Source organism: Apodemus sylvaticus, chromosome 8 (assembly GCF_947179515.1).
Source record: "Apodemus sylvaticus chromosome 8, mApoSyl1.1, whole genome shotgun sequence".
NCBI lineage: Eukaryota > Metazoa > Chordata > Mammalia > Rodentia > Muridae > Apodemus > Apodemus sylvaticus.
In genome coordinates this window covers 87,414,676-87,433,312 of record NC_067479.1, presented here as the reverse complement: position 1 = coordinate 87,433,312, position 18,637 = coordinate 87,414,676, and the positions used below count along the sequence as shown (strand labels likewise).

Here is an 18,637-nt window from a genome sequence, read left to right as displayed (position 1 = left end):
ATTTTCTGGGGTCACTCTGTTCCTCTTTGTACCCAGCTTCACATGAACCCACATATGTGGAGGAAAAACTGTGGGTCCTTGTTTTTTTGGTTTTCTGTTCTTTTGAGTGGGTGAGCATCACAAATGGTAATCTTTGTGGTGCCAAGTCATACACTTTTGCGGATATAAGCGTTCTCTCTCTATCACCTTTATCCATCCCTTTCAAAGCATAAAAAAAAGAAAGAAAAGTGTCATCATGTATGTGGTGCTGATGCCCACAGATGTTTTCTGAACCTTCTAGATTAATCTATGGCAAGAGAGGACTGCACCAAGCCACGAGCATCAGCCGGTCAGCTCATGCATATCTCCCTCTGGTCACAGGAAAAGAGAGGGCACTGCTAAGATCCAGGCACTGTTTTAAGAAAACAGATTCCAGGTTCCATAGAGACACAATCTGCCCTCTCATTGGGTGATCAACCTGAGCTGTTTTCAACAAAGCCATGTATACCGAAATAGGTTGTGGGTTTTGTTTTTCCCCCAGTGCCTCAGAAAAAAAAAAAAAAAGGATCTTGTTTGGCTTTGTATTGGCTTTCTGTGTGCAGTTGCCAGCATTAATCCTCAGTGTGGCTTGGTCTCAGTGTGGAAGCACAGGAGTGCTTGTGGAAAAGGTATGCTGTAGGGAATGTGGATCATAACCCCCAAAAACTTATCCAATGAAACATTTTAAGTCCCAAACCACACTTTTCTCTATCCCTGTGAGAAACCTGATCCTGTTCCTCTCCAATTTTGTAATGGAGCAGGTATGACAATGTAGAGAGGCCGCATCTCTTCCCCACCCTCCTACCTCTGACCTGTGTAAAGGACGTTCTCTGTTGTTGGTTCCACCCATGATACTGTTTTCATGCTTTGCTGATAAACCTTGTTTTCACACACATCCTTCAAAGGCTTTGAAACAAAGGTTTTATTCCTTCCTTCCTCCTGGTGTCAGTCAATTTATTATCAAATTGTTTGATTTGAAATTCTTTTCTTGTCGTTTTTGCAGAAGCCGAAAGCGGTATGCATTCTTCGTTAACTTTCTTTCCAACCTCCACCCTCTGTCTTCACTCCTAACCACAGGACTAACCATTGCCAAGAACTCAAGAAGAGAGAGATTATATATATGTATATAGACATATATATAATCTGCTTCCCTTGTCTAGTATATATATATTATATACATATATAATATATAATGTATAATATATAATATCTATATTATATTATATATAGATATAATCACCCATCTCCAACTAGAATGCATCAAAGTAGCCTGCTGTTGTCGTTGTTTGATTTGTTGATTATTTTGGTTGATGCACTAACTTCTTTGCAGGACAATAAAAATAAATAAATAAATAAACAAAACAAATAAGTAAGTAAACTAATGGAAAGGCAGAGTCCTATCTTCAATCATAGTACCAACAATGGGAACAAATCATATTAAAGTTGAAAAGGAGGACATTTCTCTCCAGCCCTCTGTGTCTGTTATCTGTATTGTCCCGATGTTGTCCTGGTGTCCATCAGATACAGGCACCATTTTGTCTTCATCATACATCCACATTCCCAGTGACCTCCCTGTCTCTCTGTTGAGTTTTCACTTTGTAGATTAGTTTTTGTCCTTTATCCACAAAACAGAGACCAAGCCCTTGCACCTCTCCCTCTCCTTGTACTCATTTGGGTTAATTTCATTTTGACTATCTAACATCTTGAGCAGTGCCAATACTGAACTGCCCAGCTATTATGTTTATGTTCTATAATAAGCATGTTTGTTGGGACAAACTTGTGGGTTTCTTTTTCTCCTTGTGTGTTTGGGAATCTTTCTTAATGGGAAGTATCTAAGCTTTCACCATGTGACGTCATCCTGTTTTGCCGCTGTTTTGTGTTGCATGGAGCATGACTAAATTATCAGAGATGCCTTTTTTTTTTTTAAGTATTTGGGTTTAGTGGTGATTGGTGTTGTTACATTTTTTCAGCACAGTTTTTTAATAATGCAATCTCTAAGACAGTGCTGTTGAAAGTGCAATGCTAACCTGTTCATGTTCTCTGTGATTGTAGTCACTGTCATGTGTTTGTGTATATACTTGTGTCTCTGTGTGTGTGTGTGTGTGTGTGTGCCTGTGGGTTTGTGTTGTCTGGCACTCTTTCCAATGTCAGATATTTTGTGATTTTTTTTTTTTTAGTAGATGTGAATAGAGGTGGCTTCCTGTCAGTTTGGTATTATTGACATGATCCAACTGCGAGAAGTTATTGCAACACTATGCATCTTCAAAGGTCCACAGTGGTTGCACCTCTGCTGTTGGCTTTTGGCCTTGGGTCCTTTTACTTTGTGGTGAAGGCATGTTGTGATATAGGCATGACTTGTCTCAAAGTGTACCAGAAGGTATGGCTTGCTCCCAGAACCACATATCCAGTGTTATCCGTCCTAGATCAGCTCTCTCTATTCTCTCTCATGTAGTTAGTCTTTTCTGTGATATAAAACAATATATTGAAATTTAAGATGATTAATGTAGAAATCACATTATACCAGATCTTGCCAATATTGTTGTAGACCACAGTTATGGCCATTTGAGTTTGGCAAACTGGGAGCAATCTTGATTATGGTGTCTCTGTATGTAAATGAACTAGACCTATGCATATTGAAGCATGGAATACACAAACTGTGTCTTCTACACATAATCTAATGGAAACGCATGTGTCTAGTTGTGTGGGACTACAACAGCACTTATTTTAAAGCCCAGAAGAAATGGAAAATTCAAGAGAGGTGATAAGGTTTGATATTTGGTTTTTCCTACGATAATACAGAACAAGCTGCATTGCAGTTGAACTTCTTGAGAGGGGACACAAATTGGTCCAAATGAAATTCCTGCTGACAGTAATTGTATATGCCCATGAATGATTAGATAGATCTCTTCCCAGTGGTGCGATTCATCTGGACATAGCATGAACTGAACTCCTCAATGGCTTGGATTTGCTTACTCTGTTTAATGAAGTCCCATTTGCTTGCTAGACACAACTAGGTTTACAGTGTTTTCAAGTATAAACTATACCCTCACAGAAGTTGTGATATTTTCTTAATTGATTGGGGAATGGTACACGATGCCTTGAGGGGATGGGATGTTGGGACATAGACATACTTGTACACACACACACACACACACACACACACACACACCTATTTATCCATGGTGGATTACAATCTCCTTTAAGATATCTGTTTTAGTTGAATTACCAATCATTGGCCATCTCCTCAAATAGTAAGTAAGGTTTAGGAAGATTTAAAGATGGGCAACTAAATACCCTACAGCCGTTGCACCTTAAATATTAGAGAGAGGAAAAGGAAGATTTCTTCCTAACCTAGTCCTGATTTTCTAACCTGCCCCAAGTTCAAGTATGAGATGGCCAATGAAATAAATTACAAAATAGTATCACCCTTAGGACCTTGTTACAGATATCTGCTGTTGAGTAGAACTCATTCCATTTGGATGTGTTCTGCAATCACAAACATGGGTTTCAGTTCTAAGTGAGTTCTGCTTTCAGTATGGAAACCAATTGTTCCAGCTGCCTAAGTGATTCACTGTTTACATATTTGCATATTTGCATATTTATACTTCATGCCTGTGGGATCTTGGTGGCCAGTTCACAAGAACTTGTGGTCACTCCTTTGATCAGCCTGACTAATGTGAACTGCAGTTTGCATTTTGGAAAGAACAAAGTTGCTGCTTTCATTTACTTAAGAGGGAAAGAGAAACTTTGAGAACTGGGGCCAAAGGACTATGACTTAGGCTTTTCACTCATTCTATAGCCCCAGAAAGTCCCAGTAGTATGTAGGACTCTAAACTCTACTATGAGAAGATCAAAAGTAAATAGAGGGATCCTGTTTATCAGTATTTTAACCAACAGTGGTTCCTTATACCTCATAGAAAGTATACATTTTGTTCTTAAGAAGGCTATTTAGACAAAAACTCAGCCTAGCTGCAGAACTAGAAAAAGCAACAAGCAAAAACTCTTAGAGAAGAGACCATGCAAGCCCTGTGTGGCCAGCTGTCACTAGGCATTTTCAATTAAAATCAGCAAGGTCATGGTAAGAAGAGGATAATTTATACCTTCCTCAAAATGAGGAAATGTCTTCTCCTGCCAAGATGTACTTGTTGGAATTTTGCTAATGGATAAATGGAAAAGGAAGGCTCTTGATAGGAGCCTACTCTTTGAGATTGCCTTGATTCTCTACATAATACATCTTGAGTTTTATCTCTGATAAGCTCATGACTTAGACCAAATTGGAAACAGAGAACTGATTGAAAGTGATATTTGGGGAGGAGGACTTTTGGTAACCCCTAAGAACAAAACAAACTTGACATTGAATAGTCTCTTTAAAAGATCCGAGGTATTTGGAAAGATTTTAACATATTCCTAGTAGGTCAATAACAAACTTTAAGTCCTTTCGTTGGGGAAAGAAAAAGTTATTCTTGCCTAGAATTCTTATCAATTTATGTTTCCAAGAATGGGGTGGGGCTAGCATTTTATTTAAATATTTTAGATTTTGAATGTAGATAATAGTTATAACATCTGAAAAGCTAAAATCAAGAATGTATTTCTCCAAAGAGTCTTTGAAGCTCACAACCAACACAGGAGACAACCTATGTTGTGGACCTCAGGAATCAGAGGCCTACTCCTCACCACTCTTAGAACTAAATCTAGTCTATCTGTCATGATGTTCCTTGTGAGCATGGACTTCTTCCATTTACCTCAAGGGCTGGCCTCATTCTTTTGAATCTTTCAGTTCCCCAAGCCTGTCTCAGTCTAATCTTTAAACCTGCCTCATACTTCATAGGGATATAACTTTAATCTCAGCCTGTCCACAGGGAAGATGAGGGAATTCTGGGATCGCAAGCTCTGGGGATAGTGAACCTTCAATTTCTTGTATATCACTATAAACTCAAGGGATGGGAGTGACTCTATGTGTAACCCAAAGTGAATCTACAGTAGCCCATTTCCAGATGTTGCACAGAGAGCACATGTTCACCAGAGTTCAATTAACATTGAAGACAAAATGGCTAGCAGGCTAGTGAAGTTGTGACAGTTTGTTTACTCTCCCTATTTTAACCACCTGTTAATATTTATCGGAACCAAAGATTAAAGGCATAATGTATCCTTAACATATTGAGCATAGGCCGTTATACTCTTAGACACTTTGTCACCCAAATATACTGCATTTCCTAGATTAGGAGAGTGAGGCTTAGCTGCCTCCAAATGACCAGAGCCAGGACTCAACGGTTTCTGGATAATGTACACACCTACGTACTTCACTAATATTGCTAGGGAGCCTGAGAGTTGAATGCCAGGTGACCTCATCCAGCACTAAGCAAGCCCTCTTCAGAGCACCGAGTCAATTAAAAGGCATTTGAAGAGCATAGTATATTCCCTTCATGTGCATTTTCTAGACTTCAAATCCTGGGATGGCACTGACCTGCATTCTCTAGACTGTCAATCCCTGGATGTCACACTTATAGACCAATTCTTGCTCAGTACACATAAAGAATGAAGGAAATAAAAGAAGCCTCTCTTGTTGGGAACCTTGAGATAACTGCGTCTCACAATAGCACTGTGGGCTGCATTGATGGGTACAGATAATGTGACACAAAGCATGAGGGAAGGAAACTGAGGTCTTCGGGCATACACATCACCAATACAACCTGCGTCACATTTTATCTTTCAGATTCTGTTAGATTCTGTTGCTCAAATCATGATAGGTACCCACCCAAAATCCAGGAACTCTTTTCCAATTCTTATGTGAATTCTTAGCAAAATGGAGCCTTCCCAACTTTAAAGAATATACTTTCAATGTTCCAGAAGTGTGTGGGATTTTTTTTTAAATAGATGAACTCATGTGTTATTCTGTCATGTATAGTTTTTTTAAAACCCTATAACTTCATCTCACAAAGTATTTTTTTTATAAGAAGCAGTGCTTCAGTCCATCAAACCAGGAGAGCTTAATGAAATACAATATACTTGTGCACTTTTGAAAGGTATTGAGCCATTTAACATTACCCTACTTAGTTTTTGACCAAAAAAACATTGTGCTCTAGGTTCGGGGACTGGACCAAACAAAGTTACCACCTGGGTGCTAGAATATGGACCTCACTCTTCATTACAAAGGCAGTCACATAGGAACTGCCTTTTAAGAAAGTAGGACAAAAATGTACATCTAAAATGCCTTATTTAATTGACTTGAAAAGCAAATCAGTATGAACTGTTCAGTGTCACATACACTTTGAGGGACAGAAATACAAATTTTCATATGTATTTATCTGTAAAAAAATTGTATAATCTCAAACCTCTTCCCCTCATGATTGTGCTGAATCAGAGGGCTTGTGATCTAAAAGTGGGGATTGGCAGGGGAGTAATTCATTATAAGGTCTCTTTGCAGTGTGCCATTAGTGCAGACTGCTGGGTCATTAGAGTGGGCTTATGGTTCCTGATTCAGAAGGAATCTCATTGCTGCTAGGGATTCTGAGGTAGAGCAGTGAACTCTTCACACTCTGCTATTATTTAGTGTTAATAAAAACAATAGCACAAGCCCTGTTTCCTGCTATCAGGTCTTGTTACAGCTAATGGTGGGTGCTCCTGCAACCACAAACAGTCATTTCAGCAGTAATGATCTGATTCCAGTTCTGCCAAGAGAACAGTAGTTTTCCTGGGTCCTCCTGGTTTTGCTACAGATAGAGGACTCCTTCAGCAACAGTGGGTTTTTTTTTTTTTTTCTAGAATGGTCTTACCACTAGACAAAGGTCACATGTTAATAACTACCATTCATTTTGCTTTGGGTAGCTAGGGGATCTTTTAGCTTGAGCCCAAATATCTCTTACCTTAATCACCAGCTTTTCAGATCAAAGAATATTATCATTGTCTTTTGCTTCAAGTTGCTAAATTCAACACCTGTTAAGCTCAAAGCCTGCATAAGACAGTCTAGTATTCTGTTTTTGATCTACAGAACTTGTTTGCTTCTTTCATTCTCTAGAGTGGGATGTATTTATATTTACTGCTATCCTAAACATATCTTGGTCAGCTAATCTATTTCTGGCACTAGGAGGGCAGTGCATATTTCAATTCATACCCCTCCTGCAAGACAAGGTAATTGTTTTGTTTCTTTCTTTTTTTAAGAAATAATTTTTATTTGTCGTTAAAACACAGTGTGACCCAATGAAGGAATGCCATCTGTATATCTTATTCACACAACCCATGCAGTTTTATAAAATGCAGACTGGAGTCATTGAGGCTATCCAACAGAAGATAGCTTTCTTTATAACTATATATAGATCAGGTTCTTCATGGAGTCTACTTCAATGTCCTTATCAGGGTTCCAAAAGATGTCCAGTTTCCTTCTACGTTAAATATAATATAGGCGTCTTGTACCATTCCCCATGGAAATACATGGTATGTGTATATATGTATGTGTCTGCATCCATATAGGGGTCCCATCAATGCTACATCATCTAAGGGAGAATGGGTGTGTGTAGAGCTTTATTAGGCTGACAGTGTTTCAACACTGGCCATCAAAATGAGTTTCAGAATGGGGTACATCCTGAGGAACTGTGCTTCCAGTCAAGTGTATCTGGGGGCTGCTAAACAGCTCTGTTAAGCAAACCCAGACCCTAAGGCCCAGATCTGCTTTGATTTTCCTGACTTGGAGTGTATTACCTGGAGCTAAATGATGCCATGGTTGAACTAGATCTGTGGGCCAGTAAAAAATCAGTCTCTAAGAAAAAAAAAAAAAAAACCTGGAGGAGGGAGGGAAGCATTAGACTAGTGGGGCCCCTATCAAAACAGCAGGATGGTGTTAGCATCAAGGTTTTATCCTAAACATGAGCTCATACTTGTGTCTTCTTTGTTTGTTTCTGTTCACTGAGCAGAATATTAATTAACCCTGGGAACCACCTTAAGATCCAAGAAGGTACTTTAGGATTTTTCATCGCAAGTGATGCCAAAGAAGTTAAGAGGTAAGAGTTTATTTTCATCTGCCTTGTTTTCTGGTCCAGCCAGGTACCTTGATGTAGCAATCCCTTCCTGTTCTTATGTCCAGAACTATTGCTGCCCCTTCCTTGAGCAATCTCTTCACACAGACAGTATCAGTCTTTAAATTAGAATATTAAAGTTTTAGAATCAGGAAACCTAGTTATCAGATCTCTCTTCTTACAAGAAAGAAAACTGAAACCCATAGAAAAGAAGTGACTTCAGGCCATTCTGATTCTGAAGAGGATTCATGAGACATCTGGCCTCTTGTCTGAGGTTATTTTCTTAATACCATCTGGGTAAAATATCCCTGAATATTACAGATTTTCTCCTGTAAGTGCCAAGTAGAATTTCAGATAGTTTAGATTAATTTCTGATGGAACGTTAAACTCCCCCTATTTGTGTTAGCAACTTTCTAAGCAGTGGTTAAAATTGTCAGTCTCAGTAGTGAAGCATCTATGGGTTCAGTGTGAGGCTAGCACCAGGCTCAATGTTTTATGAAATTTTTATTAGTGTCTTTATTCCTGTTTAAGTAGCTTAGGGACTCATAGGGCTTTTGCATATCAGTATGAACTATCATTATACGTGATTTCATTCTGCCCACTTTGAAACAATCACTTTCAGAGACAAGTAAGCCAAACAGGTTACTCTGTCAAACAATTGTGTTGCGCATTTTAAGCAAATATTGACTATGAGGGCCTTCACTTCTCTGTGGAGGTCTGCTATCTTCTGTTACATTTCCATTCATAGCCAGACCTGTGATAGATGTGATTTATTCTACATGTTAACCCTCAAAAATAACTCCAGGATAGAAGTCACTTTTATAAAGTGCTCAGAACTTTGGCTTTCTCCTCTATAAAAAGTTAACATGCCCTTATGAGAGCCTACTATGTGACATTGCTAATACCCCCTTATCTACCCACTATCTACCATCACTGCTTTGGGTACTAATGGATTTCTTTATGTTTAATCTCCTTAACTAGTTGCCTGTAGCCTTACAAATTTCTTTTTTACAATTTATTTTTTATTTTATGTGAATTAGTGTATTTCTGTGTGAGTGCTGTGAATTGAACCCAGGTCCTGTGGAAGAGCAGACAGTGCTCTTAGTTGGTAAACCATCTCTCCAGCCCTACAAGTTTCTTCCTTGTCTAGGAAGTAACTAAAACATGGCTTGGTTTACCAGCTTGTGCAAAGCAATGGTGTTAGCGAGAAATAACAGCACGTATTTGCAAACTCTTGCTATGCCAGTATAGAACAATGATATTTGACAAAACCAGGCTTATGAATTTCTTTCTTCCTATTCAACTGTAGCAAATAGGGCCATACTAGTTTAAAAAGCTTGCAGGGAAAAGAGCACATGGGGTTGAGGGATTTATTTCTTTTCCATCTGAGATCTCTAATAAGTTTATTTCTGCAAATTGGAGGATGATTGACATTGTTAAATTATATGAGGGAAACACATCTCTATCCATTTTGTGGGTAGAATATCCTGATACAGCAGTCCATCAAGACTATCCTAGATGGAAGTTCAGCTGAGAAAGGGAAGTGGGGTGTCTGGGCAAGCCCCACCCCCCAGGGCCTCTGCAATAATTATGTCCTTATGCAGATATGGGACACAGAAGGCTGAAACAGCATCTCTGCTCTAAGCATGGTAAACTGGGAGCACAGCTGACCATACATCATGTACACCTCCCAAACAGCAAATTCAACCTGAGTTCCCATTTGTGTAATTCTATTTCCTATTGCGTCTCTCACTAATGAATGTCACAAATACCCGGCAGTCCAGGAAACAAATTACCTCCTATATTAGGGAATGTAATATGTCTCGTTTCTGTGCTTTATGGCATTCACAAATACATGCTGACACCATCAGCTACAACTCCAGCCTGTAATTTTCCATGGTGTGTGATGTGTTAGAGCAAATGTTGTCAGTTAGGGGATTTCAAATAGATGGAGAGTGCAGAAAACTATAGAAAGGACATTGGAAATTTGAATAAAACTAAACATTTTTTTTTTTTAAAAAAAAGAGAAATAGATTATGATGATTTCTTATTGGGTCTTCACCCTCTACTATGGCTGAAGAAACAATACAAGATGACAACAGCAATAACAACAAAGGACACACACACACACACACACACAAAGAGGAGAAGTTAGTGGAGTCTGGGTCATAAAGATTTTGAGGTACAAGGCTTAGAGAAAGAGAAGTGAACCCATCTAATCCCATGAAAAGGTTACTCTGAGATGAATATTTGGTCATATGTTTTTAATTTGCTGTTCCTAAATGCTTCTCTTTTAAAGGTAAGTCCAGTGTCTCTCTTACCTTCTTTAGCAGATACATATTTTGTTTGAGTCATAATTAAAAGTAATAGATTAGTTGCTGAGTTAAAAGAAATTGACTGCTTTTATATTAACCTTTCTATTTCTGGTTTCTTCTGAAAACATGAAATAAACCAATCTGAGAATCATTCTCAAATTTATTCATTCACTCACTCACTCATCCATCCTTTCTTTCTTTCTTTCTTTCTTTCTTTCTTTCCTTCCTTCCTTCCTTCCTTCCTTCCTTCCTTCCTTCCTTCCTTCCTTCCTTCCTTCCTTCCTTCCTTCTTTCCTTCCTTCCTTCCTTCCTTCCTTCCTTCCTTCCTTCCTTCCTTCTTTCTTCTTCCTTCCTTCCTTTCTTTCTTTCTTTCTTTCTTTCTTTCTTTCTTTCTTTCTTTCTTTCTTTCTTTCTTTCTTTCTTTCTTTCTTTCTTCTCTTTCTTTCTTTCTTTCTTTCTTTCTTTCTTCTTTCTTTCTTTCTTCCTTCATCAAATATCTATACATTAATGTTTGGGAGGCTCCAGAAAGTTCTATCTGCAGTTCTGAGGTTCACATTCTATCAAGGAGAGAATTTCAGGGTTTTAGAAAATTGGAAAGAAAGGGAAGGCTTTCAGTTGGGCATCATTGAAGGTTACTCCTCCAAGGTGGTAGCATCTGAACAGAAATAGAAATGAAGGGGGCAGTGTGGGAATCTTTTATGCAATAAAAGGGTGGAAAAGGGAGATAGTAGTAAGATGTCATTGTCTTTAGACAACAGGAAACAGCATGGCCAGGAGAGGACCAGAGGATGGGAGTGGTAAGAGATCAGAAGGAAGGCTATATCTGGTTCTTTGGACATTTACAAAGAGAATGGCCTCATTATGGATGGAATCTTATTGATGCTTTAATGTAACTGTGATATAATCAGAAATATATTCTCAAAAGATTGACCTACCTGCCTGCAATGGGGCAGGAGAGGAGTCAAAATATCCAGAGACTGTCACATAGTGAAGGGAGATGCTGGCAGCTTGTGGAGGTGGAGGCGAATGACTCCCTTTGGATCAGTCTAGGCAACCTGTAGTATGTTCTCAGGAACTTTGTAGAAGTGAAGGATGGCTAAGAATCACAGCTGAAGCCTAGACCTGGGGCCATGATCCATGAGAGTGAGTGGCAGTGGTGATGATCCTTCTTGCTGAGATGGGAAAAACTAGAGGAAGATGGAGGTGGTAAGAAATGAGGAATCCTACCTGGGCCACAGCAAATGAAAGGTTGGTCCTAAACATACCATGGAGTCATCATAAAGGCAGGTACACCCAAGCGACGGGAGTTCAGGAGAGAAGAGAGCTGGAGCTACCAATATGGAGCCACATCAGTAGGGGTTCCTGGTAAGGAACAGATGACCCGCCTAAGTGGAAAACGAGAGCAAAGATTTATAAACTTGTGGACAGCAAGATGATTAAAATCAGTGAGAGACAGCAAAGCATCTCACCAGCAGCTGCAGATGAGAGCAGCTTTTAGCATGGAACTGCAGGGAGAAGGGGACAAAGGCTTGATGGAAGCTGAGGGGCAGTGAAGGCCTGGTGTGGGGAGTAGTGACTGCTCAGTGGGAGCTTTGCCCTCCGATAGAGAAATGCTTCTGCTGCTTGCTATTCCACAACCAGCCAGAGAGCAAACTCATTTTTTCCCACCGCCAGCCACCTTCTGACTCTGACCAAGCACCGCAGAACAGAGGACAAGGCCTGCCTCAGGATATGGAGGGGGTCTTTCTGTTGTTGTCCAAGCTGGGCATGAGGACAATGGGAGTTGTTTTGGAGTGAGGAGATGAGCAGCAGGAGAAGACAGAAGAGAGCAAGAGTGGGCGAAAGGAGCCTGGAAGCAATAGTCATGGACTTCAACTGAGACCTGTGGGATAGTGTTTCCAGGATCACTGAGTTTACAAGGACAAGCATGTAGGTCTACTGGAAGGGCATTGCCAAGAGTATGTGGTGGAGGCTTCCATGAGTGAGGCAACTCCCAAAGAATGGCCATTTGGCAAAAATAAACTTGAGGTTTAAAGAATCTCCCTATTTAATCTGGAGAATTCATGGATCCCTTTAGCCCCTTACTCATCTCTCTCATTAGCCTCATCTGTCTGACTGAAGCAGCTATTTAGCTAAGTGAAAGAAGCCAGGCAGAGAAAGACAAACACCACACAATCTCACTTTATATGTGAAACCTTAACAAGTCAAGTCCATAGAAACACAGGGTAGAAAAAGCTGGGGCAGGCACACCTCAGGGGATAAGGGTCAAGGGACAGAAAACATTAATTTAAGTAAGAAGATAAAGTCGAGAGATCATTGCAGACCGCCATGACCATAGTTGGTTTAAAATAGGCTATTTTTGCATTTACTTATTTATTTGTGTTGAATAGATGTGAGAATTTGCTCACCTTGAAGGGAGGTGAGAGGACAGCATTTCTCCTTCTGCCACATGGGACCCAGGGATCAAACTCAAGTTGTCAGACTTAGCATCAACTGCTGTTTCCTGCTGAGTCACCTCCTGGCCTATAGGTGGTAGTTTTTTAAGACAATCTATTGCATTCATGAAAATTGCTTTTAGCAATTTTTCTTTTCGGGTAGATTTTAAAGGCTCTCACCTCACATACAAAGTAACAAGAGAATATGTGTTGGTTTGCTTGATTTAACCACTCTATAACAGAATTTCAAAGCGGCATGCCACTCTATAACAGAATTTCAAAACAGTGCATTGTACATCTCAGATATACATAGTTGTGTCAGTTAAAAGTAAAATGTTTAATATAAAGAATTAGGCTTTAGTTGGCTCATCTCTCTATCCCTTTCAGAGGATCACATTAAAGATTTTTGGCTCCTGAACTTGAATCTAGATTCTGTCATTGAGCAGTGTGACAGTGAACAGGTCATTTAATCTCTCGGTCTCAGTTTCCTTATCTATAAAACTGAGGTAATAATTAAGCCTCTTACAAAGGGTTGCTTGAAGATCAAATATGTTAATGCTCTTGAAATGCTGAGAGCAGCAGCAGACCTAGAGTCCGTACCCTGTGAGTATTAGCTGTTCTTACTGCTGCATTGTCGTCACTCATGAAGAGCATCTCATGGGAAGAAGAGGGCAGAGGAAATAGATGTGAACTTACTTGCCCCAAGTAAGAGGATGCCTCTTCTTGTCTCTCCTGTTGTTTCAAGGCAGACCATCATCTATTGAATTTCCTAACCACAGTGCCTTGTAGAGCCAACAGTTGCCTTTTATGATTTTGTAAAGAGTATATGCCATCTGATATGCAAAGAAATGGTGAATGAGCCTCTTGAATCAAAAGAGCTTTGGGCTTGCTGTAGAAATGCAAACCCCATGGAAAACATAAAAGAACCTGGAACTGTGTTTATTTCTTTAGCCTCCAATCGAGAAATGGTCCTGTTTATTCCTGGCACTCAATTTCATTTTGGGAGCGGTAAAGGCGTTAAGCCCAGGATTTTGTTAGTTCCTGGATCCAGAGGGTTGGAAGGTTGTTCCAGTAAATTTTATTACCTTCCCAGTACAGATGCTTCTCTATTTATGATGGGTTTACATCCCAATAAGCCATCATAATTTGAAAAGAGCTTACGCCAAAAATGCATGTAACCTACTGAACATCACACCTTATCCCAGACTGGCTAATCTGTTCAAGTGCTTCACATTAGTCTATAATTGGGCAGAACCGTCTAACACAAAGCATGGTTAATATATTTACAGAACATTGAGTATCTCCTGTCACCTATTGACTCTGGTGCTGAAAGCTAATAACAGAGTGGTTGTATGGACGCTCTTCTGCACCACCTCAAGTTGGAAGGGCACAACCCACCCACCAGGTCCCCAGGTTATTCCTCTGGATATTGCTGCTGAGCAGTGCTCAGATCATCTTAGTTCTTCTCACCCAAAGTGTCTTTGGCACAACTGAAGTTCACTTTGGAGTCTCAGATTGACACTGAAGTCAGCCAAGGGGACACTGTTGTTACTGTTGAATGCTTCTTCTTCGGGCCCATTCAAGCCAACCGTTCCTTTCCTTATCCCATTCCAGAGGTCAGCTGCATCTTACACCATAAAGAAAAGAAACATTTACCCATTATATATGCTCAGAGAAAGACATAATGGGAATGGATCTAAGGTAGTGGACAGGCTTTGTCTCAGGAGTTGACAGGAACCACTGCATTCATTGTTTCTGTAGTCCCTCCTCCCTCTAGTGATTCTCAAAGCTTTCTTATTTTAGCTAATAAGAAATGGTGCTTTCAAAGTGACAAAGGGTCATCATCCTTGCATCCCCTTAATATATACTCAACTAGACTGTTGGGATTTCAGAATTGTTTTTAAAAATACACCCCAAAGACTCAAGGATTGTTGACCATGTGCTCCAAGGGCCAGTACTCAGTGCTCTTCTCAGAAACAACAGTCACAGACTCAGGATGTGACACCAGCAGGACCTTTCTCCCCGTTCGTTTTCAAATAAAAGTTTATAAAAAGAAGCAGCAACTCCAATCACAGAATCCTGGGTTTGAAATGAATGGTCTTACAACAAACATTTCTGTCTGCAGATGTCTAAACTTTTCAAAAGATGAAAGGAAATTAGGGCTGGCATGTTTCATTAATTTGGCACCACCTCAGGGGAAACGTGGTACTCATTTTACTTGGGTGGATTATGAGATGTGTCAGTTTTTCCATTCTCTTTCTCCAGGGCATTTTTTTACTGCAAGGCCTGTCATGATGACGTCACAGATCCCAAAAGAATTAAGAAATGCGGCTGCAGGAGGCGTAAGTAGTATTTCTTTCTCCCTCCCTGCCCTGTTCCCCTTCACCACCCCTCAATTCCTTTTTCCTTCTCCATTTCCTATTAGAGGGACATTAAACACCAAGTGCTCTCTTGAATGTGTTTATATATTTCACCCAGCAGTTTAAAGAAACATGAAACAAATACCTGTCCTTGCTTCAAGCAGAAGATGAAAAAATAAATTACAGCCAGTGCCTGGGTGGGAACCTAGTACCAACTGTCCACTTCTCTAGAAGTAGACATCTCTGGCCCACACAGTTAAGCATCATGGGAAAAAATGGAGGATACCTACAGCTGTGGAGAGGAGGATGTTCTTTAATACCATGATTTCTAGTAGCTAGTATAGGCTATACATAATCTTAGTAGGAAAGTGAGTCTCAGAACTTAATCTAATCTCAAAAAGAAAAGCACTGGACTGCCTTTCAGTTAGATTTCTTGTAGGTTCAGATTTAGATCACCCCAAACACAAAACTAGTGCTTCCAATAAAGCAATCAGCCACCAATGTCCTGAAGGCCATCCTTTATGACTTGAGCCTCAGCATGCCCCCACATAAGGCACATTGTTTTATGCGGTGAACTGTTCTGGGCTCAGAAGCTTCCAGCATAGTCTCAGTTGTCTTCTATCAAACCTTTCCTAGGGAGCCTCAGTGGAGACTCAGGAACACTGGCTTATGATCTCCACAAGCACCACACTGTGAAGCTGGTCTTTGCTTTGGGGAGGACCAACCTTTTGCAGCAATTACCACACACACCCTTGAATATATTGTTCTGAACACTAAAGAAAAGTGAATGTCACCTCTTCGATGGTGACTTGAGGTTCTAAAAACTCCTCCTGATGGTTGCTTTGGTCCTCACCATAACCCTACATAATTATCAGGGTTATATTTAATCAAGTTAGAGAAACAATGACCCTTCCATGTTTAGTGAGAGGATGAAATTGCTGATAGCCATGCAGCCAGCATTTATAGATTCAAGTCCCCCAACGCCTATCTCGGTGTTGTGTAATAAGGACTCCTAACCTTTCTGACAAGAAAAGGATAACCTTGAGTTATATGAGTGGGAAGAGAGTTATGAAAGATCACCCCCATAAAATACATTTTTACATGCAGAAATTAGTCAAAAGGCCACCATTTCTAGGGTATTCCACCTGAGGGTCTTGTCACTGGACTGCCTGAAGGGAACGGATTAAACCAGTAAGATGTAAAGATGGTACTTCCTAAACATTAATAAATTGTTTTCTTGGGAAATACCAATGGGCAGTACTTGGTCTAGCAAAGTTTCTGTAGAAATCCTCTGAGATTCCCTTCCATACACCAGCTGAGGCCAACTGCTTAACATGTTTGCTTCACTCAAACTCTGTCGGCAGCCCCAGAACAATTCCATGATTCTCTCAAACCACAAGGAAGAGCATGTGAGTATGAAGAATCTGGTCAACTGCCAGGCTCCAGGAATCACTTAGTCTACACCACTATATGTCTGACAACTTAGAAAACCAGCAGACATCCTCAGAGTCATTCCTGTTAGAAGGAACAGGGAGAGCATCCTGAGAATGGATGTAAACAAGGGAGAGCACCAGAACAAGGTGGTGAGCTCTGCAAGGAAACTCTCACAGTGGTGATGGGGGTGAAATGTCTAGGGGCATGTTGAGGTCAATAATCCATGCAAGGCTTTTTGTTTTTTTTATAAGCAAGTTCCTCCTTTGGGAGCCTTAGTGAAGTGGCAAGACTATGGGCTGCAAACTGAACAGCCATTCAGTGTGCTTGTGAGTAATCTCTTCATGATGCTCTCTTCTTGGTGCCAATGATGGACTGGTGAATGAGATTCCTTTCAAGCCTTTTATCTAGAAAATACAGATAAGCCCATATCATCTTACCAAATATATAAATTCATTAAGGCCCACTTGCTAAGAAGAGGGGAAGGGCTGTCTGAAGATGCGAGAGCTCTTTCAGGATGGCGACTGCTTCATAGCTTGGCAGGTTCTTTGGGAAGTGATAGTGGAGATGAGATTGGGGTTGGGGGGAAGAGCAAGGGAATTAATTGACTCGAAGTCAGGAAGCCATTTGTAGTGTTTAGAGGATGTATAGAAGGCCGCTGGGGCCTGAGGCACTGGGGGAGAGAGACACAAAGTGAGATCACACGGGAAGGCAGAGAAGGTGCCAACAAGCTAGATTTCAGTCCTCTGCTTGAGTACTGCCAGGTGATTTGGGGAAAGCAAATGGTCTTCTCAGATCTCAGTTTAAAGGATCTCCTTTGCATCTGGATGGAGAATTCACTTAGGAGGACAGAATAGAAGAGGAAAGTTAAGGAGAGAACTTCTCTCACTCTCTCTGAAATTAGAATGTCCCTTGTAGGATACCATAGTACATATGGCATAGCCCTTTTAACATCCTGACCAAAAACAATTGACTGCCAGGGTAATTTTTTCATCTTCTTTCCAGGCAAGCAAACAGCAATAAACTTTTAGCTTCATCCTGTTGTGAAAAACACACTATAATTTACAATACCTTTATTCCCTTAATTTACCTTGTAGTAGGTTAAGCTAGTAAAATGTTTGGTCTGCCATCATGCATGAGACATGCTTGCTGCAAAAGGATTGTCTCCACCAAGCTACTCTTAAATGTGACAAGGCCATGGTTAATATTTGATACTAATCAGAATTGTCCAAATGTTGTTTTTCCCAATTAGAGAGTCATAGCCCAGAGGGCAGGAGGCAGACATGTATGGGAGGACTAGAATAAAATGAATAATTGAGTATAAGCCTCCCCCATGAAGGCCAGGCACTCAAGAAATCAAAGATATGTTTGGCTGTAAAGAAACTTTCACAATAAATAGTTATCATTGTCAATATATAGAAAAGGATGCTAAAGCACCAGCCAGGTACATCTTGTTTTTTTCAGGATTGGAAAGGACAGTTGACTTGCCCAGTTATTTATCCAAACCTCTCAGTGCAGCAATTAGTAATTCACTATGGGATGATACAACTGCACAAAGGCGAAACTACTGACAGTCTCCAGACTCTGTGTTTTCCCAACCTCCTGTCCCTATCCAGTTTCTCCTTCCCAATTCCTTCCTCCCTGCTCCATTCCATTTCATTCAATAACCTTCAATGTTTCATATCCTCTATCAGCGAAGTATGGAGTGTGGACATTCCATTGTGGAGATCCTGTTCTGGTAGTATAGTTTAATTTGTGCATCTCTTACCATGTCTTCCTAGCTCTCCATCCATTCAGGAAGCAAGTCCAATCCAGATGTCTAGCCAAGGAGCAATCTCTCAGACACTAGCATTTATTCATTTTCTTTTTCTGTGTCACAAACCTGGTCTAATGATTTATCCTTTCCCTCCTCCCAGCCTGTGAAACGTTGCCAAGGGTAGACTCCTAAGGGACAAGTCATGTCTAGATTGATGTGTGTGAAAGAATTTCCTTTAATTTCTAATCATTGACATATCTTTGATTTATTTTGTTTCCTCTTTGCTGCCTTGGAATACGGCCCCTACTCTATT

At 40.2% G+C, this 18,637-nt stretch overlaps 1 protein-coding gene across 1 annotated transcript in view; it reads left to right on the top strand.

The window, feature by feature from the left end:
* The window catches only part of Kcnma1 (potassium calcium-activated channel subfamily M alpha 1), a 692,507-nt gene that overhangs the window by 550,099 nt on the left and 123,771 nt on the right, over window positions 1-18,637 (top strand). Inside the window, exons 17-18 of the mRNA XM_052189881.1 lie at window positions 7,926-8,012; window positions 15,043-15,119. Of these exons, the coding sequence (XP_052045841.1) occupies window positions 7,926-8,012; window positions 15,043-15,119 (164 nt within the window). The remainder of the gene's footprint in view (window positions 1-7,925; window positions 8,013-15,042; window positions 15,120-18,637) is intronic.